The 17,878-nt window shown below is 47.5% G+C and overlaps 1 protein-coding gene across 4 annotated transcripts in view; it reads right to left on the reverse strand.

The window, feature by feature from the left end:
- Positions 1-383: 383 nt before the first annotated feature.
- CTDSPL (CTD small phosphatase like) overlaps positions 384-17,878 on the reverse strand; it is a 114,803-nt gene continuing 97,308 nt past the window's right edge. For all 4 annotated transcript variants that reach the window (XM_072793382.1, XM_072793380.1, XM_072793381.1 and 1 more), the window contains 4 exons: positions 15,465-15,521; positions 11,544-11,636; positions 7,549-7,734; positions 384-4,056 (listed from right to left, as the gene is read on the reverse strand). In XM_072793382.1, coding sequence (XP_072649483.1) covers positions 3,931-4,056; positions 7,549-7,734; positions 11,544-11,636; positions 15,465-15,521 — 462 coding nt within the window. In that variant the 3' untranslated portion in view covers positions 384-3,930. The remainder of the gene's footprint in view (positions 4,057-7,548; positions 7,735-11,543; positions 11,637-15,464; positions 15,522-17,878) is intronic.

Here is a 17,878-nt window from a genome sequence, read left to right on the forward strand (position 1 = left end):
AGCAGGAGCCCGCGTGCCGTGGGCTCGGGGTTCAAGGCCGCGTGCTCCCACGCGAAGCGGGCGGCTCCTGTGGGGCGGGGCGGGGCGGGGCTGCGCCTGGAAGCCGCCGCGCAAGGAAAGCGAGCCAGGCTGCTGCTGTGTGCGGGGACACCGCCAGGGGCCTGACATCGAGCGGGATGGGTTTCCGGCCTCGCCTGGGGTCCAGGTCGGTGGCTCCCGGGGTGCTGCGCCCCTGCTCCCATCCACCGCGGCCCCGCAGAACGACGCAGGGGCCCAGGACACCGAGGCGCTGGCGTGAGGCTGCGCAGGCGGAGCGGACAGAGCGACCCAGCGGGAGGCGGCGCGGGGCAGGCGCGGGAGGAGCAGGCCATCCACAAGGGGGCGCGGCTTCACGTGTTTATTTTTGGCAGGAAGGAAATCATCGCAACCCTCTCGCCCCTGGAAACGTGCACATTCCACATGTAGTATTTCCCATGTAATGCTGGCTTGTTTGTCACATTCAAATGTCCAACAGAAATCCACGACTACCCAGGCACCAGAATCCCCACTACCGGGGGAGGGGGCGGGGGGGGGGGTTAGAGAAGCTCCCTGGAGAAGGAACAGAACAGACAATAGCATCAATCTTACAGTGAGATAGGTACAGAGGCAGCCAACAGATTCTGCTCAGGTAACTGCTCGCACTTCAAGCCATCCCCTCCTCTGGAGCCCCGGCATGCCAGCTGTCCATCACAGCACCTTTAAAAGCGGAGGCACAAACGTCACAAGTGTTTGTCCATATAGGGCTGTGTGGTTCTAGATTTTATTAGAGAGCTGTCCTTAAAATATAGGATTGCAAAATGATGCCAGGTTATAGATTTACAGATTTCTTTTTTATACCAGAAGTTCAAATGCTGCGACCATGACAAGTCAGTGTCATCACAGCCTCTTCACGTCTCCAAAGTCACTTCATCAAAACTGCAGTGTCTAAGGAGCTTCCCCACAAACCATCGGCTGTTGACAAGTGGTCCTCCCCCTTAGGATACAGATACACTGCTTACAAACAGCTAATGGGTGAAGCCACAGACCAATACACAGGATTCCAGAGCAACAGGAGACAGAACAGTGACAACCTCAGATGTGCCCGGGCACCACCACTCAGGCCCGGCCAGAGATGTCATCCCATCATAGGGGCCCGAGTCCACAACCCAAGGTATCTTGGCCCAGATCTTAATGTAGAAAAATACTTGTCCGGGAGACTATATTTTAACCCGGTACACAAGAAACTCAGGAGGCTGGATTTCTCTTTTGGTTAGAGTGGGGTGGTGAGATGGTATTTTGGTAACATGGGAAGCATATGGCACAGAGAAACAGCTAATAGGGTTCATCAGGTTTTAAAGCCCACAATTTAATAAAAGGTAATAATTAAAAACAATACCCGTATTTACCTTAAAAAACATAAATCCCAAACATTCATCTCATTTCTTGGCCTTATGTTAGAATTCTATTGCTTCATTTACACGTAGAGGATTAAAAATATATATAGAGATATAGATATTCTGATTATGTACATAAAGCAGAATAAAGGGTTAAAATAAAAATGGCATTTTGGAGTATGGTCAAATAAGGTGCACAGAATCCAGAACCCTCAGGGGGTCTGTTGGCCCCCCTGAGACATTCTATGTCTGCGATGGCTGGAACCGGGCTCCATCCCCAACAGTCGTGCAATGGCGCTCACGGTTTCAGGAACTACTAGGTGCAGTGTCTGGCTCAAGCTTGCCAGTGTCTTCACTCCATCTCTCAGACGTGGGACACTGTTCCTAGGTTCGATTCCCCTGAAATACTCTGGAATTTCAGTCCTCTCTGCCCCCTATTCCAGGGAAGGTCTCATGATGCCAGCAGAGAAAGGGCAGGGGGGAGGGTGAAAGGCTGTTCCCAGGACTGATCTTTGTGTGGGTTTCAACACATGACAGACACTTGACTGCAACATTCAAGACATTTAAGGCAGTGGGTTCATTAATGACTAGTTTTCCAAATCAAGGTTTAGGGCATATGCAGATCTGCCATGTAAAACTGCCATTCCCTGTGGTCATGCCTAGCATGGGGCTGTTTCTACTGGAACTGGCATGGGGATTACTGGATTCTGCACATGCAGAATGCTGGGGCACCTGGTTACCCCTGAATACTTCTCTTCCAAATGCATGGCAGTCCACAGCTGAAAGTGCTGTTTGGGAGGACGTGATTGGCAGCTGGCTTCATTATTTTGTAAATGAAAGGAAGAACAAAATTTTACCTCACCCCCCCACCCCCCCATCTCCAGACTTGTTAGTGCCAGTTGCTCCCACAGAACTCTGGCAGAGGCCCAACCCACAGAGGACTAAGGCAATGGTGCCGACATGAAAGGGTTCTTTTAAATTATTTTTAAGAGCAATACTTTATAGACTGTCTTGTCAAACGAGGAACATGGCACTGCTTAAAACAGCTCACTGGGAAAGGCTGCAAGGGAAGCCCTAGCCCAGGGAGGGCACCCTGCCTCTCCCCAGCTCAGGGCAATGAGTTCCACATATGGACAGGTTTCCCCAACCCCGGCTCAGAAATAGGCTGTGCTTCAAGAGAGAAGTCCAGGAGCAGACCTGGGCCACATCAGTGCGGTGGCTGGTTGAGGCCACGGATTCTCAAGGAACAATAGTCAGCTCATCACAGTATCTGATGTTGACTGTGGTCTAGAATGAATGCCACGCCTGTGTGGTGTGCTGGCCCTTGCCTCTTTGTTCCCTTCTGGACTCCCACGGCCAGTGCCAGGGAAGGGGTACACTTGGTGCAGTCTGCAGGGGAGCGGGACACCTACTTTCCTGACCCTGTCCAAATCTGCAGCTTAGCAGTGAGCGGATTCTGAGCATAGGCACAGTGGCAAAGAACAGTGTAACAGCCGCTGGTCAATTCCATTTGGTGGCAGCGCAGTAGCAGCAAAGAAAATTCCCAAACAGCTCCGTGTGTATCCAGCTTTTGGAAAGGAAAGATTTAAAAATCAATACACAGATTTTTTTTTTCTCTTTAAATATCCAAGGGTTTCAGAGTTTCTTATAACTGCTCCACCCAGAACGACAACAACAAAACAAAAAACATACAGAAGTATGGCAGTAGTGTGAAAGCGGAAGTGACGATGCCACTTTTCAAGGGGGAAGTGTGACCTCAAGACAAAACTGTCACCATCTGAAATAATATAATAATATAAAAGTATCTATTGTTTCCAAAAGTGTTGAGCCACACAACCGCGGATACATTCCAAACTGGGTCAGTGATTAATGGAGACACCGCCATGGTCACCGAGACTCCTATCAGGAGCCTGTCCCTGCAGCACGCCTGTTGGGAGACAGGCTTCTATGACTCACCTCCATCCCTAGCCACCCCCCCACCCCCCAGGTTCTAGAAAATTGTCATATTTGTCTTTTTTAGAGAATCTAAGACAATAAAAGACTAAAAGATGTCTGGAAATATGTTGTGTAGAAAAATTAACTCTCAGCTTAAAATAACATTCAAAAAGGCACTTCATCCTGTAGGAAAGAGATTCTGAGTTGGGTCAGCTGCTCCAAGCTCGGATAGAAAGGGACAGGTTGTCTGCTTGGAGGGGGGTGGGGGTGGGGAACAGTTGATAGGAAGTCTCATAGATATCAAGCTTGTTTTTTTTTTTTTTCCATTTTTTTCTTTTTGGTATGTTTTACGAAAAGCAAATCCAGTAAAACGCATGTCCCTTTATGAAATCTGTTAAAAGAGTTCATTTTAAAATAGTTGTTTCTGTTCTTAAAAAATAAAACAGGTAGGTATGGCCACGTGGACCCCGTGGCCTGGAGCACGGAGTGTCCTCACTTTCCGCTCCCAGGGAGCTGAGGCTGGGTGGATCCCCGAGGCCAGAGGCTCCAGAGCGACCAGGCGGGAGGCAGGCAGAGGCCGGCGCTACCTATTGCAGAGTCTGTGCAGCATGCTGTACACGTCGTCTTCCCGGCTCAAGCCCTCAAAGAAGGGGATGAGGTCCAGCAGCTCTGTGTCCGTCATGTCATCGAACCAGGACTGCACAGGCACCTGGAAGACAGTGTGTGGAGGGGCAGCGGAACCGCAGCCAGCCCTGGGGACAGCTCCTAGCCTGGCTGGGGCCCCCGTGCTTTTAACTTTTTTTTTTTTTTGGTAAGGAAGACAGGTATCTTAAAAACCATCACCTGCCCCCCCATCACCATCATCACCATCACCATTATCTTGTTTGTTCTCCTGTCCCAACTAAGATTGATCCAAAAAGCAATTTGGTTCAGGAGGAAGGCAAAGTTCAGTGTATTTGCCTTTTATGTCTTAATGCTAGTTTGTGTGCACTTGCTTGTTTTGGTTTCTCGCCATAGGAAAGGTGGCCAGAGCACAGAATTATCTGAGAGCTAGCCTTGCTCCTTGCCAATTTCAAAAGCTCTCTCCATTGTAGCCAACCAGCTTTTTCCACCTCACCTGGAGCCAGAGGTTACCTGCCAGCTACTGACACCCAGGGAGCCCACAAACAGAGGGCACAGGAAAGCATCCACTTGGGGTGCCATGTGCCATGCCGCACGGCAAAGAGAAGTGGAGAGCTTCCTCCCATCCTTAGCAGTGATCAGTTACAAGCAGAAGTATAAAATTTCAAGACAGTCTGAGCCATGGGCACAGACAGAATTTTCACTTAGTTTTAGAGGGTGGGGAGAGGTGGAAATGGGTGGTAGCCAGGGGTGCAAAAGAAGAGTGAGTTGTAAAGAGAAATTTGGGAGAAACCAAAGTAGTTCAAAAGTAGTATTTTGGGCACTTTTACAAATCTAAAGACTGCTCAGAGACAAAACAATTCATTGTATAATTTAGAAATATAAACTAGGATTACCCAAAAATGACTAGTCCTAGGAGAAGGGCAGGGGATGAGGGAAAGGGTAGACTTGGACACAAGACTTCTCTAAATTCATCTCTGTTGGTAGTTTTGATGTTGGAATCATGGAAATATGTTACATAATTGAAATAAGATTAAACCATTAAGAAAAGAAAGCAATAAAAAGTGAACCTAAGAATAAAGTTGATGACATAACCACACAGAGAATTATTTCAAGTGATTTTAAAAAACCTAGTGTTCTGCCAGTTTTCCAAAAAACCCTACGTGCATTCAATTGTCTTAGTAGTGGTGACAATATCAGTACTGCTATTTGGAAACTACTAGATGTGTACTACAGAATAAATCAAATAGGTAATGATATTAATATATTTAGGAACTAAGAGTTTCAGCACAAGAGGAAGAACAAAACTGAAGAAATTAAATAAAAACTGTTATAACATTGATCTGGAAAAACCAATATGATTTTATGATTTAATTTTAATTCTACAAATATGTATACTTCAGTTCTACCCAGTATAAAGGGCTGGAAGCAAAGGCTATCTCAGGAACAATAAGAATCCACCCAAACTGTCATCTCTAAATACCATTTCCATTAATAGGAAGCAGGCTCCACAAAAGTGGCTGAGGCAAGAAATGGACAAGATGAGTATGGAGCATCTTGTTGCACCAGAAAACTGGAAGCATTCAAAGACTACTGTTATATGAAAGGATGGCCGCTGTCCAAAGGTGAACACTTGAGCATACAAAAGAATAACAAATGGATTAAATTATAACAATAAAAAAAATCCATGAGTTCATAATAACACTTAAGACAAATTCACTGGCTACTTTTGGAAGTTTGCTAGAGCACCACCTCACTATCTGAAGAGTGAAGAATTAAAGAGGACCAAGACTTTACCCTGACTTCCTAATTCAAACATTCAAAGTGAATTTAGGGTAATCAAGTAATCAATGGGGGCAAGCTTGATTTAAAAAAAAAAAAAAAAAAAAAGAGTTCCAGCCAACAAATGTGCAAAGAATGGCAGAATTTAGAAATCACCATTTTGTAATTCTCAATGAAATAGTTGATGTAGGCAAGAGTATCATCAACAGCTGTTCACATTTTTAGTTGAAAGGTCGATGCAGAATTTGAAAACAGATGGAATAGGCTAACAACACTTGAATCCAAAGATCAATTCAAGATCTTTAAAAGTGGCACCTGAGTTGGCTAAGCATCTGACTCTTGATCTTGGGGTTGGTGCATTCGAGTCTGATGCTGGGCTCTCCACTGGGCGTGCAGCCTACTTAATAATAATAAATAAAGTCTTTAAAATTGGAACAACTTGACATTACAATGCATCTTGATGTGATTTCATGGTCTTGATGGTAAAAACTTGAAAGATTTGAAAAATTGAGCCTGCATTTAATCAAGTAACAGTGATCTAACTACTTGTTTAAAGGAAATATGGCAATTAGAAAAACACAGTAAAGCACCCCCAGGAGGCTGCAACCAGACAGATCCAGAAGAGAGGAAATTTCTACAGGACAATAACCAGAATTTCTTCGACAAGTAAATAGGATGGAAGAAAAAGGGAGAAGGGAGGGAGAATTGCTAAGATTATACAACAATTACTAGACACATTACTAACCAAAGCAGGGCTTGGACCTTGTTTGATTCTGAGTCAAACAATTCAAATGTAGGACAACATTTTGAGATGACGGGGAAAATATGAACACAGTCTGGATACTGGGTAATATTAAGAAACTGTTAGTTCTGTCACGTGTGATAATGGAACTGTGATTATATTAAGAAGTAATCCTTATCTGTTAGAGACACATGACAAAATGCATTAGATTGAATTTGATTAACTCGCTGAAATGAACATGTTTAAATGTAATAAATTTGGAATGTTTACTCAAGTAATCATTGCACACTAGCTAACTGAATCTAGCTTGAACTCATTTTGTTTTAAGTGGAGCCACAGAGTTCTGGCTTCAAGGAAAGGACCCTGGGGAAGCTTCTGTTGAGTCTGAGAAGCCCAGGTTTGGGAGAAACCCTCCCCTCCAGGGCAGGCTGCCTGAGCTGTGGGCCAGTGTGGCGGGACTGAGGGCTTGGCCATCAGCAGCAGGCCTGGCTGGGTTCTCTACCCTTGGAAACAGGCCAGGAGGTGGGAGGCCATCTGTCTCTTGCTCAGAGAGTCATGCTGCACCCAGTAGCAGGTACTAAGGATTGCCACGTTCCAGGGAGTTTTATGTAGGAAATGTTCCCATTGCATACTTTTTAGATATCATTATGAGGCGGAAAAGCCTGGCAGGCTTGTCTGAAGACCTTAACTGGGCTCCTTCTATTCATTCTTGTTTAAGAACTTCTGCTGAAGAGGTCATGCAGGCCTTCTGAGTCTATAGAAGTCATGAAGCTAGCTCCAGGAGGTTATTGATGGAACCCTTCTCAGTAACTAACATTAAAAACACCAAGATCCAGGCCCACTGAGCACTTACCCAATGCAGGCAGTGTTCTAAGGGCCTTCCATGCTCTGCCACACTGAATCCTCCAACCATCCTACGAGTCAGCAGCCCTAGAATCCCCATTTGAGGGGGAGGTAGCTAAGGCTCAGTGAGGTTAGATAACTTGGTCAGTGCCATGTAAGTCAGGGCGTGGAGCTGGATGGGGAGCTGTGTTATCCCCCCTGGGGGCTACTTACTGCATTCTCAGGATGGAAGATGTACGAGGCGGGAGAATTGTCCACAATGATCACTTTGCTCAGCTCCCGGCCCAGGCGGCTCAGGTCCTTCACGTAGTTCCCACGATGGAAGACACATGATTCTCTGAAGAGCCGGGCCCGGAACACACCCCAGCGGTCCAGCAGGTCGGCCACGGGGTCTGCGTACTGAAAAGCAGGGCACGGTGAAGGCAAAATGCCTGAAAGAGCCCACAAACCCTAACTACAGCTCCCAGATCCGCACTGCTTTTCTAGAAAGAGATTTAAATAATTGGATGTATGTTAGGATCCTGGTTATTCTACTCTCCGTGTGTGTTAGATATACCCAATTCTTCCACTTCATTGTTTGTTTCTTTTTTTTTTTTTTTTAAAAAAGATTTTATTTATTTACTCATGAGAGACAGAGAGAGGCAGAGACACAGAGGGAGAAGCAGGTTCCCTGCGGGGAGCCTGATGTGGGACTCAATCCCAGGACCCCAGGATCACGACCTGAGCTGAAGGCAGATGCTCAACCGCTGAGCCACCCAGGCGTCCCTTCCACTTCTTTCACCTCTCACATCCAATCTATCAGAAATTGGTTCCATCTCCGAGAGTATCTTGAATGCAAGAGTATCTGCATCTCTATATGCATAATTGGCACTTCCCTGGTCCTGACCTGTGTAACCTCTGGCTGGGGTAGGTGTGAGCTTCCCAAAGAGCCTCTCCTCCCACTGTGTCTCTGTTGCAGCCTCTGTGCCTCACTGTTGTCAGGCTACTGGAAAACACGTCCCTTCATGCCACTCCCCTGCTTATAACTCCCATTCTCGACCAGCGGCCCCTGGACTGAGGCCCTCACTCCTTGGACCTGCCATACCCTACAGGGCTGCAGCCACGTAATTTCCACCACCCCTTGGCTCCAGCCTGTCCGTCACCTGAGGTGCACTGGGTTTGACCATGGTCAGAACCTCTGTACCCATAGAACATGCTCTCCTCAGATCTCTACATGAATATCTCCCCTCTGTCTCCTTCACCTTTCAGGTCTTGGTTCCCTGGCCACCCGTACATCCCTCCCTTTCTGGCTACTATTGCCTCACTCTGGTCTCCTTCATGGAGTTCGCTCATCACTCCCCAGAGATTACTGGGTTTCCTCTTCCCTGGTCAGGATGCAGGCCTTATCTGTCATGCTCACCATGATGTCCCTGGCATTTTGCACAGTGCCCACCTTATGGTGGGAGCTCAGGAAATATTAGTTTCATAAAAAATGAATAAGCAGGCAGGCTTTGAATCTGGCTTGTGTGGCATGAGGCCATGCTGCCCCCCCATGGGTACTCTGGCAGCTGGGCCAGACAAGCCCCTGATGGCCACAGGACAGTGCCCAGACACCGGCTTCAATTTCCTTGGAGCCCAGGTGTTTTATAAGAAGGAGTGTGAGCCCTGCTTGGCCCTCTCTCATGGCCTGGGGAATTTTCCCAAAGCAAGCTGACCTTCATAACTGATAAAGAAATAAAGGGATCATCCCAGAGGGAAAATTTTCATAAATGAAGATGTCTGAAAGACTGGGCCACACGGAGCAGCTGGGCTGGAGGCAAGGGTAGAGTTCCAAAGCCAATGTGAGGCCAGGTCTCAGCACTGAGACTGCCACAGCCAGGTGTCACCATGGGGCCTGGCAATTTTGCTGGCATTTCTGCTGGGGAGGCAGGATGCCCCTCTGAGGCTGGAGGTGTTGGGAAGGCCAGCAGTAGAGTGCACAGCAGCCCCCAAGAGCAGAGAAATCCCAGCACACTGAAGGATGCAGGGCTCTAGGCAGCAGCTTGGACTCTGTGGGAATGTCCTCCTTTCCCCGGAGACATCAGGAGGAGGCTGTATTTCCTGCTAACCAGGTGGCCATTGCAGTTTTCAGCTGCTAAGTGAGAAGTGCCCCATGGATGCTAGGGGTTGACTCTAGATGGAAACAGTGATTAATTTCCACTGGTGGTGGTGTACATCCTTCCAGGAAATGTCTGAGTCTGGGGGCTCCAGGCCTTGGAGATGGATGTGGGGAAGGTCAGCTCCACAAGGCTTTGTCTCTTTTGTTCTCTGCTGCATCCCCAGTGCCCAGGACAGAGCCCAACATACCATAGGCACTAAGTATTTGTTGGGTGAATCCATCAACAAAGGAGACCAAGATGAGGAAGCAGACATTGAAGGGCTCTGACAGCATAGGGTTTCCGTAGGCTCCTGGGCAGTGGGCCAGCAGGGTGGTGCTGGCTGGGAGCTAAGCCCAGAGCCAAGAACTGGGGAGTGCCCACCTGTCCACAGAACTTGCGCATCAGGGAGGAAAGGGCTGGAAAGTTGCACCTGGGAGCTGACGCAGCTGAGCCAGGCTGGAGCAGCACTGAGAGGAGGGCTGCAGAGACAGATGGAGGCACAGGTGGGAGCAGTTGAGGAAGGGAGACTGCACAAGGATGTTTGAGTGCTGGGGACAACGCCAAGGAAGAGTGTTTCAATTCTGCCAACCTCCCCCACGACAGCAACCCCCTAACCCTACCAGTTCTCCATCTACCTGCACAGGTACTATCTTCCTGTTTATTTCTTTAGTTGTTACTTCAGTCTTCTCAGCACCCCAGAGCACTGCCAGGAGAGCCATCTCCACTACAATACAATTGGTCTTGGTGCCATTCATGGGAAAGAGTACCCACAGGGAAAACTGTCTTCCCTGAGGCTTTTTTTTTTTTTTTTTCATAAGGAAAAGGAAGGTCTAGGTTTTAGATTCCCTCTCTACCAGCTCATGCTACAAGGCCTGGCAACGAGCCCGGCAGAATGTTGTGCAGGTGGGGTCCTCTCTCATCTCAGCCATGACAGAGAGATGGCCCAAACCAGGAATGCCCAGTCTGGCAAAGTGTGATGTCTGGGAACCTAGAGTTAGAGTCCCCAGCATGCAGAGGAGAAGGCAGCTGTCCAGAGCCAGGAATTGTCGGGGGATGGGGTGGGGTGGAGCTATATGTGAGTCCTTGCAGCAGGTCTGGAGATGAGTAGACTGCTAACCTGGGCTCCCCAAAGCTCATATCTGGGGCCAGTTTAGAGTCTCTGAGGTACCCTCGGAGACACTGGTGGTGCCACCCATAAATGGATGACCCCCCCTTGCCATCAGAGTCAGGATTTGAGAGATGGTGATGACAAGGATTTCCTCCGAGGGGTGGGAGCCTACCCTCTCTCCCTTAGGCTCAGGACACACATAATCATATAGGGGGCAGTCCTGTGAACCTGCTAGTTCCTTTAACAGTAGGAGAAGGCAAAGAAACCACTCTATGTGGTTAGAGCCAGTGTAGACACTGGGTCAAAGATGTGTGAATTATTTTGTTATCATCAATAATTATGATCATGAAACAATGAATGTCAGGAGCACTTCCATGTGACAGTGCCTGTGGGGCATATGAAGCACAGCAGTTGCTCCATGAATACTTGCTGAATATGAGTCAGGCACTATGCTAATGCCCTTTACATGCATTATATCATTTGTGCCACCCTATGATGTAAAGAGAGTTGTCCCTCATTTCTAGAAGAAATGGAGTCGAGAGAAGTGAAGCCATTTGCCCAGTATCAGAGGGCTCACTAGGACAGTCAGAACCATCCTTCGGCCTGTGCATGTCAGTGAATCTTGGACACTTATCCTTTCCCAAACTTGTGTAAGCTAATGAAGGACACAAAGGCTTACGCCTCTAGTAGTGGGTTGCCAGTCAACAGAGGAGACGCAGATGCCCTTTCTCAGTTCCACCGGACACTTTTGTGATATCCTGCATGCAGCAACTTCATGGAGCATTTGTTCCCAGGGCTCCCTGTCACCATGGTAACCCAGAAGCCTTTCAGGCTGGTGCCATGCACATGGCCTGCATCAATCCCATCTGGGGTGGGAACCTGTCACCATAGAAACCACTTCCCCCACCTTAACAGAGGGCTGCCTGACAGATAGGGGGTCGGGGTGGAGTGGCTGGAGGCACCCAGCTGGGAGCAGGATGTACCTTAGCCAAGCTGGCAGTAAAGAGCACACACTCGAAGAGCTGCCCCATCCTCTGGAGGAACTCATCCACGTGGGGCCGCTTCAGCACATACACCTGCAAAGGCAGCAAACAGCAAACTGGTCAGTCATGGCAGCTGCTGGGGGTGGCCTGGGGCCAACACCCATGTAGGAAGAATTCCTGAGAAGGTCACCACTTCCTGGCCCCAGCTCTATCTGTGGCACAGATACCTCTATCTATCTATCTATCTATCTATCTATCTATCTATCTATCTATCTATCTATCTATCTATCTATCATCTATCACCACTATATGAGGGCTGTGTGGTCAGATGCGGCACTTAAGGCCAGACACAATTCTCTGGCAGGGCTCCTGGTCTGAGTTTGGTGTAGACACCCCTCCCAAGGGAGAAAGGGTAGCTGACCGTGGTACTATGGGTCTTAGGGATTTTCAGAACCAGTGAGTAGAAGAGTTGTGCCATGTTTGCATGGAATGACTCATCCTCTCATGTGTTTCTTGGCATACACTCTGGGTCAGGCCCTATGTGGACACAGGCCACAGTCTGGGGCTGTCCTTTTGGAGGTCAAGGCCTGACCCACTGCCTGGCAGCACTGGGACTGCTCCTGCTGCTACCTTCTACCCTTGACTGAACACCTCCCTTTTTAAAAAAATTTTTTTTATTGGAGTTCAATTTGCCAACATATAGCATATCACCCAGTGCTCATTCCATCAAGTGCCCCCCTCAGTGCCCGTCACCCAGTTACCCCATCCCCCCACCCACCTCCCCTTCCACTACCCCTTGTTCTTTCCCAGAGTTAGGAGTCTCTCATGTTCTGTGACCCTCACTGATATTTCCCACTCGTTTTCTCTCTTTTCCCCTTTATTCCCTTTCACTATTTTTTATATTCCCCAAATTAATGAGACCATATAATGTTTGTCCTTCTCCAATGGACTTATTTCACTGAGCATAATACCCTCCAGTGGAACACCTCCCTTGCTCAGAAGGCCTGGAGTGGGAGTGCAGGGCCCAGCAAAGCTGTAAGAGGTGCCTTCCGTGTCAGCTTGGGAAGCCGTCTACTTGACACCACAAAGGTTACTCTGCTGGGGTTTGTACAGAAACAGATTACAGGGGACTTGAAGGTACCTATTCCTGGCCCCCAGCCAGCAATCAGGAGGGGCCTTCAAGCAGAGGGGGGCAAAGAGGAGGCTTTCCTAGAGTGGCTGCTGGGCTCTCTGCTCCTGACTGGGGAACCTGAACAAATCTGAGGAGACTAGGGAGATGGGAGAGAAAGCAGAGCTGGTGAGAGAAGATAGGGAAGGTGGGAGGAGGGAAGAACTAATTAAAACTTGAATAAATTCCATTTGAAATTAGCCACTTCCCTAAAATAAATCAAACTTATTAAAATTCAATTCAACTCATATTCACTGAGCCCCAGTTCTGTGCTCAGCCTGAAGAAGTTATAAAAATGAACAAAATGCAGGCCTTGCCCTTGAAGAGCTCACAGTCTAGAGCAGATACAAATAAAAACAAATCAAGATAAGCATGCATAATGGAAGTTGTAGTAGAGGGATATATTAAGGACAGTTAACCTCCTTCTCAAGGGAGGAGGTCACAGAAGGTAATATTTGGGTGAACAGGAGCTCATCAGGCTGATAAGAATGAGAAGCAAGCTTCCAGGCAGAAGAAATTGTATGAGCATGAGACTTGGTCTGAAAATACCTGGGGGTTAGAGCATGGCCGAGCCCTTGGTGACCAGCCCTCTAGAAGAGATGGGAGACAGACGTGGTTGAAGAGGAAGTATGAAAGGCAGCTCGGGAAGAGTATACGTGGGGCTGTGAATGGCAGAGGTTGCCAGCTGTCTATCCTGTGGAGTCACAGTGGGGAGTCGGGGCATTCTGTGCATTGCAGAGGAATTCTGTAATGAGCCAAGGCCTGGTGGAAACTTGTAGCCAAGTGAAAGAGTGGGGTAAGCACAGTCTGGCTGAGGGTGTAGTGAGGGGCCAGAGGAGTAGGACGGCCTGGGGGATGGTGGTGACAACAGGGCTGGGAGGAGCTGGGAGGCGGGGTAGGGGTGAGGGCAGAGCTTGTGGCTGTAGTAGCTCCAGGCCCCCACTTTGCCCATGAGACTTCTTGATGCCAGGGAATGGGTACAGCCTGTGGTCCTCAGTCTCCTTGGGAATAGTACTTGGAAAGCAAGCTTTGCTCTATGCAAACAGCAGGAGACTGATTTGGGAACTCTGATGTTGATGCCTCTGGCAGACAGGAAGGTCCTGGGCCCAGATGCCAGCGTCCAGGCCCGCGTCCGCGTGCAAGTAACCAAGAATAGGCCCATTGGGACCTGCACAGCCTATCCTGGATTACTTGAACGAGGCCACGGCCTTCGCCAGGGCCTTGGTCCTCCTCTTGGCGCCTGTGGCTTCATTCCCTCAGGAGAGAGAGTTTCTGACCCCAGCCCTGGGGCCCTGGAGTATCTATTGCCATATGAATCAGCACAATCTCGAGGGAGGCTAGGGGTAGCTGGAGTGGCTCCTTTGAGAATGGGCTGGCCATAGCAGGTCAGGCCCGGAAGGTCATGCTTGCAGTTGCAGGTAAGAAGGATTAATTTCTCTCCTAATTCTTGTCATGCCAGTAGGCAGCCTCTCTTTTGTCTCACTACTTTGTAGCAGAAGCCAAGATAATAAATGAAGCCCTAACTGCTTCTTAGATGCTGAGTTAATTCAGCTGATGCTTTTGCAAATGTTAAATGCCCAAGTGCCTGCCTTTTGGCTCCCCGGTGGCTTTTAAAAGCATGAAGTGTGGAGACACTAGGGACAAAGTTGCCTTTCTCAGTACTGGCTTCCTGGCAAGACCGTCTGGGAGAGGAGGGAAGGGACCAGAGCATCAGGAAAAGAGACATGGGCCAGGAGGCAAAAGACTGGAAGTCTCATATTAATTTTTCCCATTATATGACCTTGAACCAACCCTTTCTCTGGCTAAGACTTCGTTTCCCCATTTGGATAATGAGGTGGCAGGGCCAGCTGATTTCCAAGGTGTCACCAATTCTGACATCCCCATACTCAAGGGCCAAAGAGACGACTGGCATCATTAAGGAAAGACATTTCTTTTGGCTCAAGCACAAGAGAGATTTTCCTTCCTGGGATAGAAACACATCAGGTCAGAGACTCTTCCCTGAAGACCCTGGGGTTGACAAGGAAGATGGTCAGACCATCCCTGTGGAAAACCTGACAAAACCCCCTCTGCTCCTTAACCTCCAAGGCTACTTTTCCTACAATGTTCCAATATGTTCATAAATGAAGCTATTCCTGGAGAAGTGTCATGCAGATGAGAAAAAAATATCAGAGCAAAGATGCATGCCAATTAACTAGGGCATCTTTATTCAAATTTGTCTCCTGATCCAAAAACACATCTTTCCCCCTTCATCCTTTGGGTTGGGATTTTGCTAAAGATTCATTAGAGAACATGAAACAGGAGCGACAAGATCAGTCTGGAGTGGCTGGCATTGGAAATGGACATCTCTTCCCAAGATGCCACCATTAGTGGGTGACTTGTGGCATTTTTCTGTTGCCTGCTAGGAGAGTAGCCGAAAGCATTTACAATGAGGAAGTTAATTAGATCATCAAGCTAGGCCAGTGGGGGATATGGAAACTTCTAAAAGTCTGAATCAAATCAAAGAACTATTTGAACTTGCAACCACATCTAATATCTACAAATAGATTTTAGCTTCCCTTAAAAACTCGGTGTAGAAGACATTCATCTTAGTGGGAAAAAAACCAGAAAACCATTGTATTGATTTTACAAAGCCGGCTCCCTTTTGATTCAGTCATAAAATTATTGATGAAATGGGAATTTAGAAATAAGTTTATAGGAAATGTAATTACTAAAATAATGTTAATTGCAACACAAGTTGAGCTTTGATTTCTTACCTGATGTATAGTTCCATCGATTTCAACCGGAACAATAAAATCAGCATTACTAATAGGCTAGAGAGAAAATAAATTATAATTAATAAATCTGAAAGAACAAAATAAAATTGGAACTTCAATAAGAAAAAAGCTGTCTGGGCCAATGTTTTTATTATTGGAAAAAAACAGTTCAGGCAAAGGATGTTGAAGTATGCTTTGGTTCCTTAAAATAAACACAAACAGGAAAGTGCATTTTTTTTTCCTATTCTGAATACTGTTACATCTTCAGCACCTTGGTCCAACCTTTCTATCATTTTCCTGGCCTAAATGACAAAAGGTAGGGAAGCCTACCCAGGGAATGGGTCTTCCCAGTAACCCCAGCTCTTGCCTAGAGCCCTGACAGGATGATGTGGAACCACTGCTGGCCACTAGGGGGAGGAGGTGAGAACCCAATGGTCCCAGAGAACCGTGCTACTTGGGGGAAAATGATTTGTATGGGACCGACAGATGCAGGCTGCCCTGTGATGGGCTGCTCAGCAGGAGATGTTAAGCACATGGACACAAAGCAGGGCCACAGACATGTGGGGTGAAGTAAGAGGCCACAGGCCAGGACCTCAGGCAGGCTCCTTCCCTTTGGACCTTGGTTTCTCCTCTCTACCACAGTTACAGTACTGGGTCTGATGAGTGACCCATGGCTCCATCAGTCCTGAGCATCAGTGATTTCAGCCTTGCTGGGGACCAGCTCCTGCTCTGAGCAGCCCACTCTAGATTGCTACTGCTCTGCTCTAGGTAACACAATGCACTCCCACAAACTTCAGTGTATTTAACAACATCAATGACAACATTAATGACACTTAAAGTCCAAATACAATTCTTTGATAGCCCTTGTGCAAGTCAATGCTGGGCTTACATACAGTGCTAAATGCAATTACACAAACAAGGTGGAAACTACTCAAATGAGAATCAATTACCCTAGGATAGGGAGGAGAGCATGTATGTGGGGGCCACTGGGCAGGGTTGCAGAGAGGGGTGTGTGGTAGAGAGTCTCTGGTTAGAATATGAACTGGGATCTGTCTTTAAGCCCATCACTGTACACACACACATCATTCTTTGATAAGCAGACTGAAAATACATAGAAAATACTAGATTGCAGAACCATTCCTAAGTACTCAGTAGAGCACCTGAGCCTTAAGATTACAGTTTATTCACTCCTGTGGTTGGAAGGTCAAGGATGAATTCAGTATTTTACAATTCCACAACTGAAATAGAATATCATGCTAAGAAACCCCACAAGATTGAGGGAAGAAACTCCAGCAAGGCATTAGTAGATTGTGAAATTGTATTCCATAAGGTATATTAAAAGAGAAAAAGCCATTACCCAACTCAGAGCAAGCCTGAGCCTCCATCTCTTCTCACATGCTGGTGTAAAGGAGGCTGTGCCAAGCCATAGTTCTTAGCCTGGGTCCGAGAGCCTCTGAATTATACACCTGTATATTTTCTTTTCTTTTCTTTCTTTCTTTTTAAAGATTTTATTTATTTATTCATGAGAGAGAGAGAGAGAGAGAGAGAGAGAGAGAGAAAGAGAGAGAGAGATAAAGGCAGAGACATAGGCAGAAGCTCAAGTATCATGCCCTGAGCTGAAGACAGACGCTCAACCACTGAGCCACCCAGGCATCCCCATACATTTTCAAGGAGTGAGGTTCACAGATTTTGGATTTTCAAAGGCCTCTGAAATGCCCCGAATGCTAAAAACCATACATTTAATAAAGGTGGTTGTCAGAGGGAAAGTGGGTGAAAGAATGGGTGAAATAAAGGGGATTAAGAGTACATGCATCTTGATGAGCACGGAGAAATGTATAGAATTGTTGACTTATTATGTTGTGTACCTAAAACTAACACTGCTCCACTGGCCAGTTAGACCCCATTCCTCCTTTTACCCTCAGCCCTCAACTCCTCTCCTGTATGTAAAGTATATTTGAGTAAAAAACAAACTGAATACAATAAAGAATAAGCTGCTTGCAAATATAGGCAGGCCAGGGAGGGAAGAAATGAAGACATGCTGTTCACATAAGCTCATATAATACCTTTGGAGGCAGGAACCCTCTGTGACCTCAGGCTGTCTGGCCAGCATTGCCCATACTCCCAGAGCTGCTTGGGAGCAAGCTGGGTAGGCTGAAATGGCAAATGGCCCCTGCTCCAAAGGGCTTTCCTCCAGAGGAATCTGAAAAGTCCTGAGCAGCTTGCCCACAGGGGAGAAAAGGCTTCCAATGCTGTTCAGAGCTAAGCTGGGATGTAAGGTCATGGCAGCCATGGGACCAATCCTGGAAGGGCCCTCAAGGTGCTGGACAAGGAGGTGGCACTTCCAGGCTTCAGTGGCCAGAGACAGGCCATTTCCCACTGCTAGAGTAAGTGTGGCACCTCCTCCACTCTCCCAA

The sequence above is a fragment of the Canis lupus genome, chromosome 22 (genome assembly GCF_048164855.1).
Source record: "Canis lupus baileyi chromosome 22, mCanLup2.hap1, whole genome shotgun sequence".
NCBI classification, from domain to species: Eukaryota; Metazoa; Chordata; class Mammalia; order Carnivora; family Canidae; genus Canis; species Canis lupus.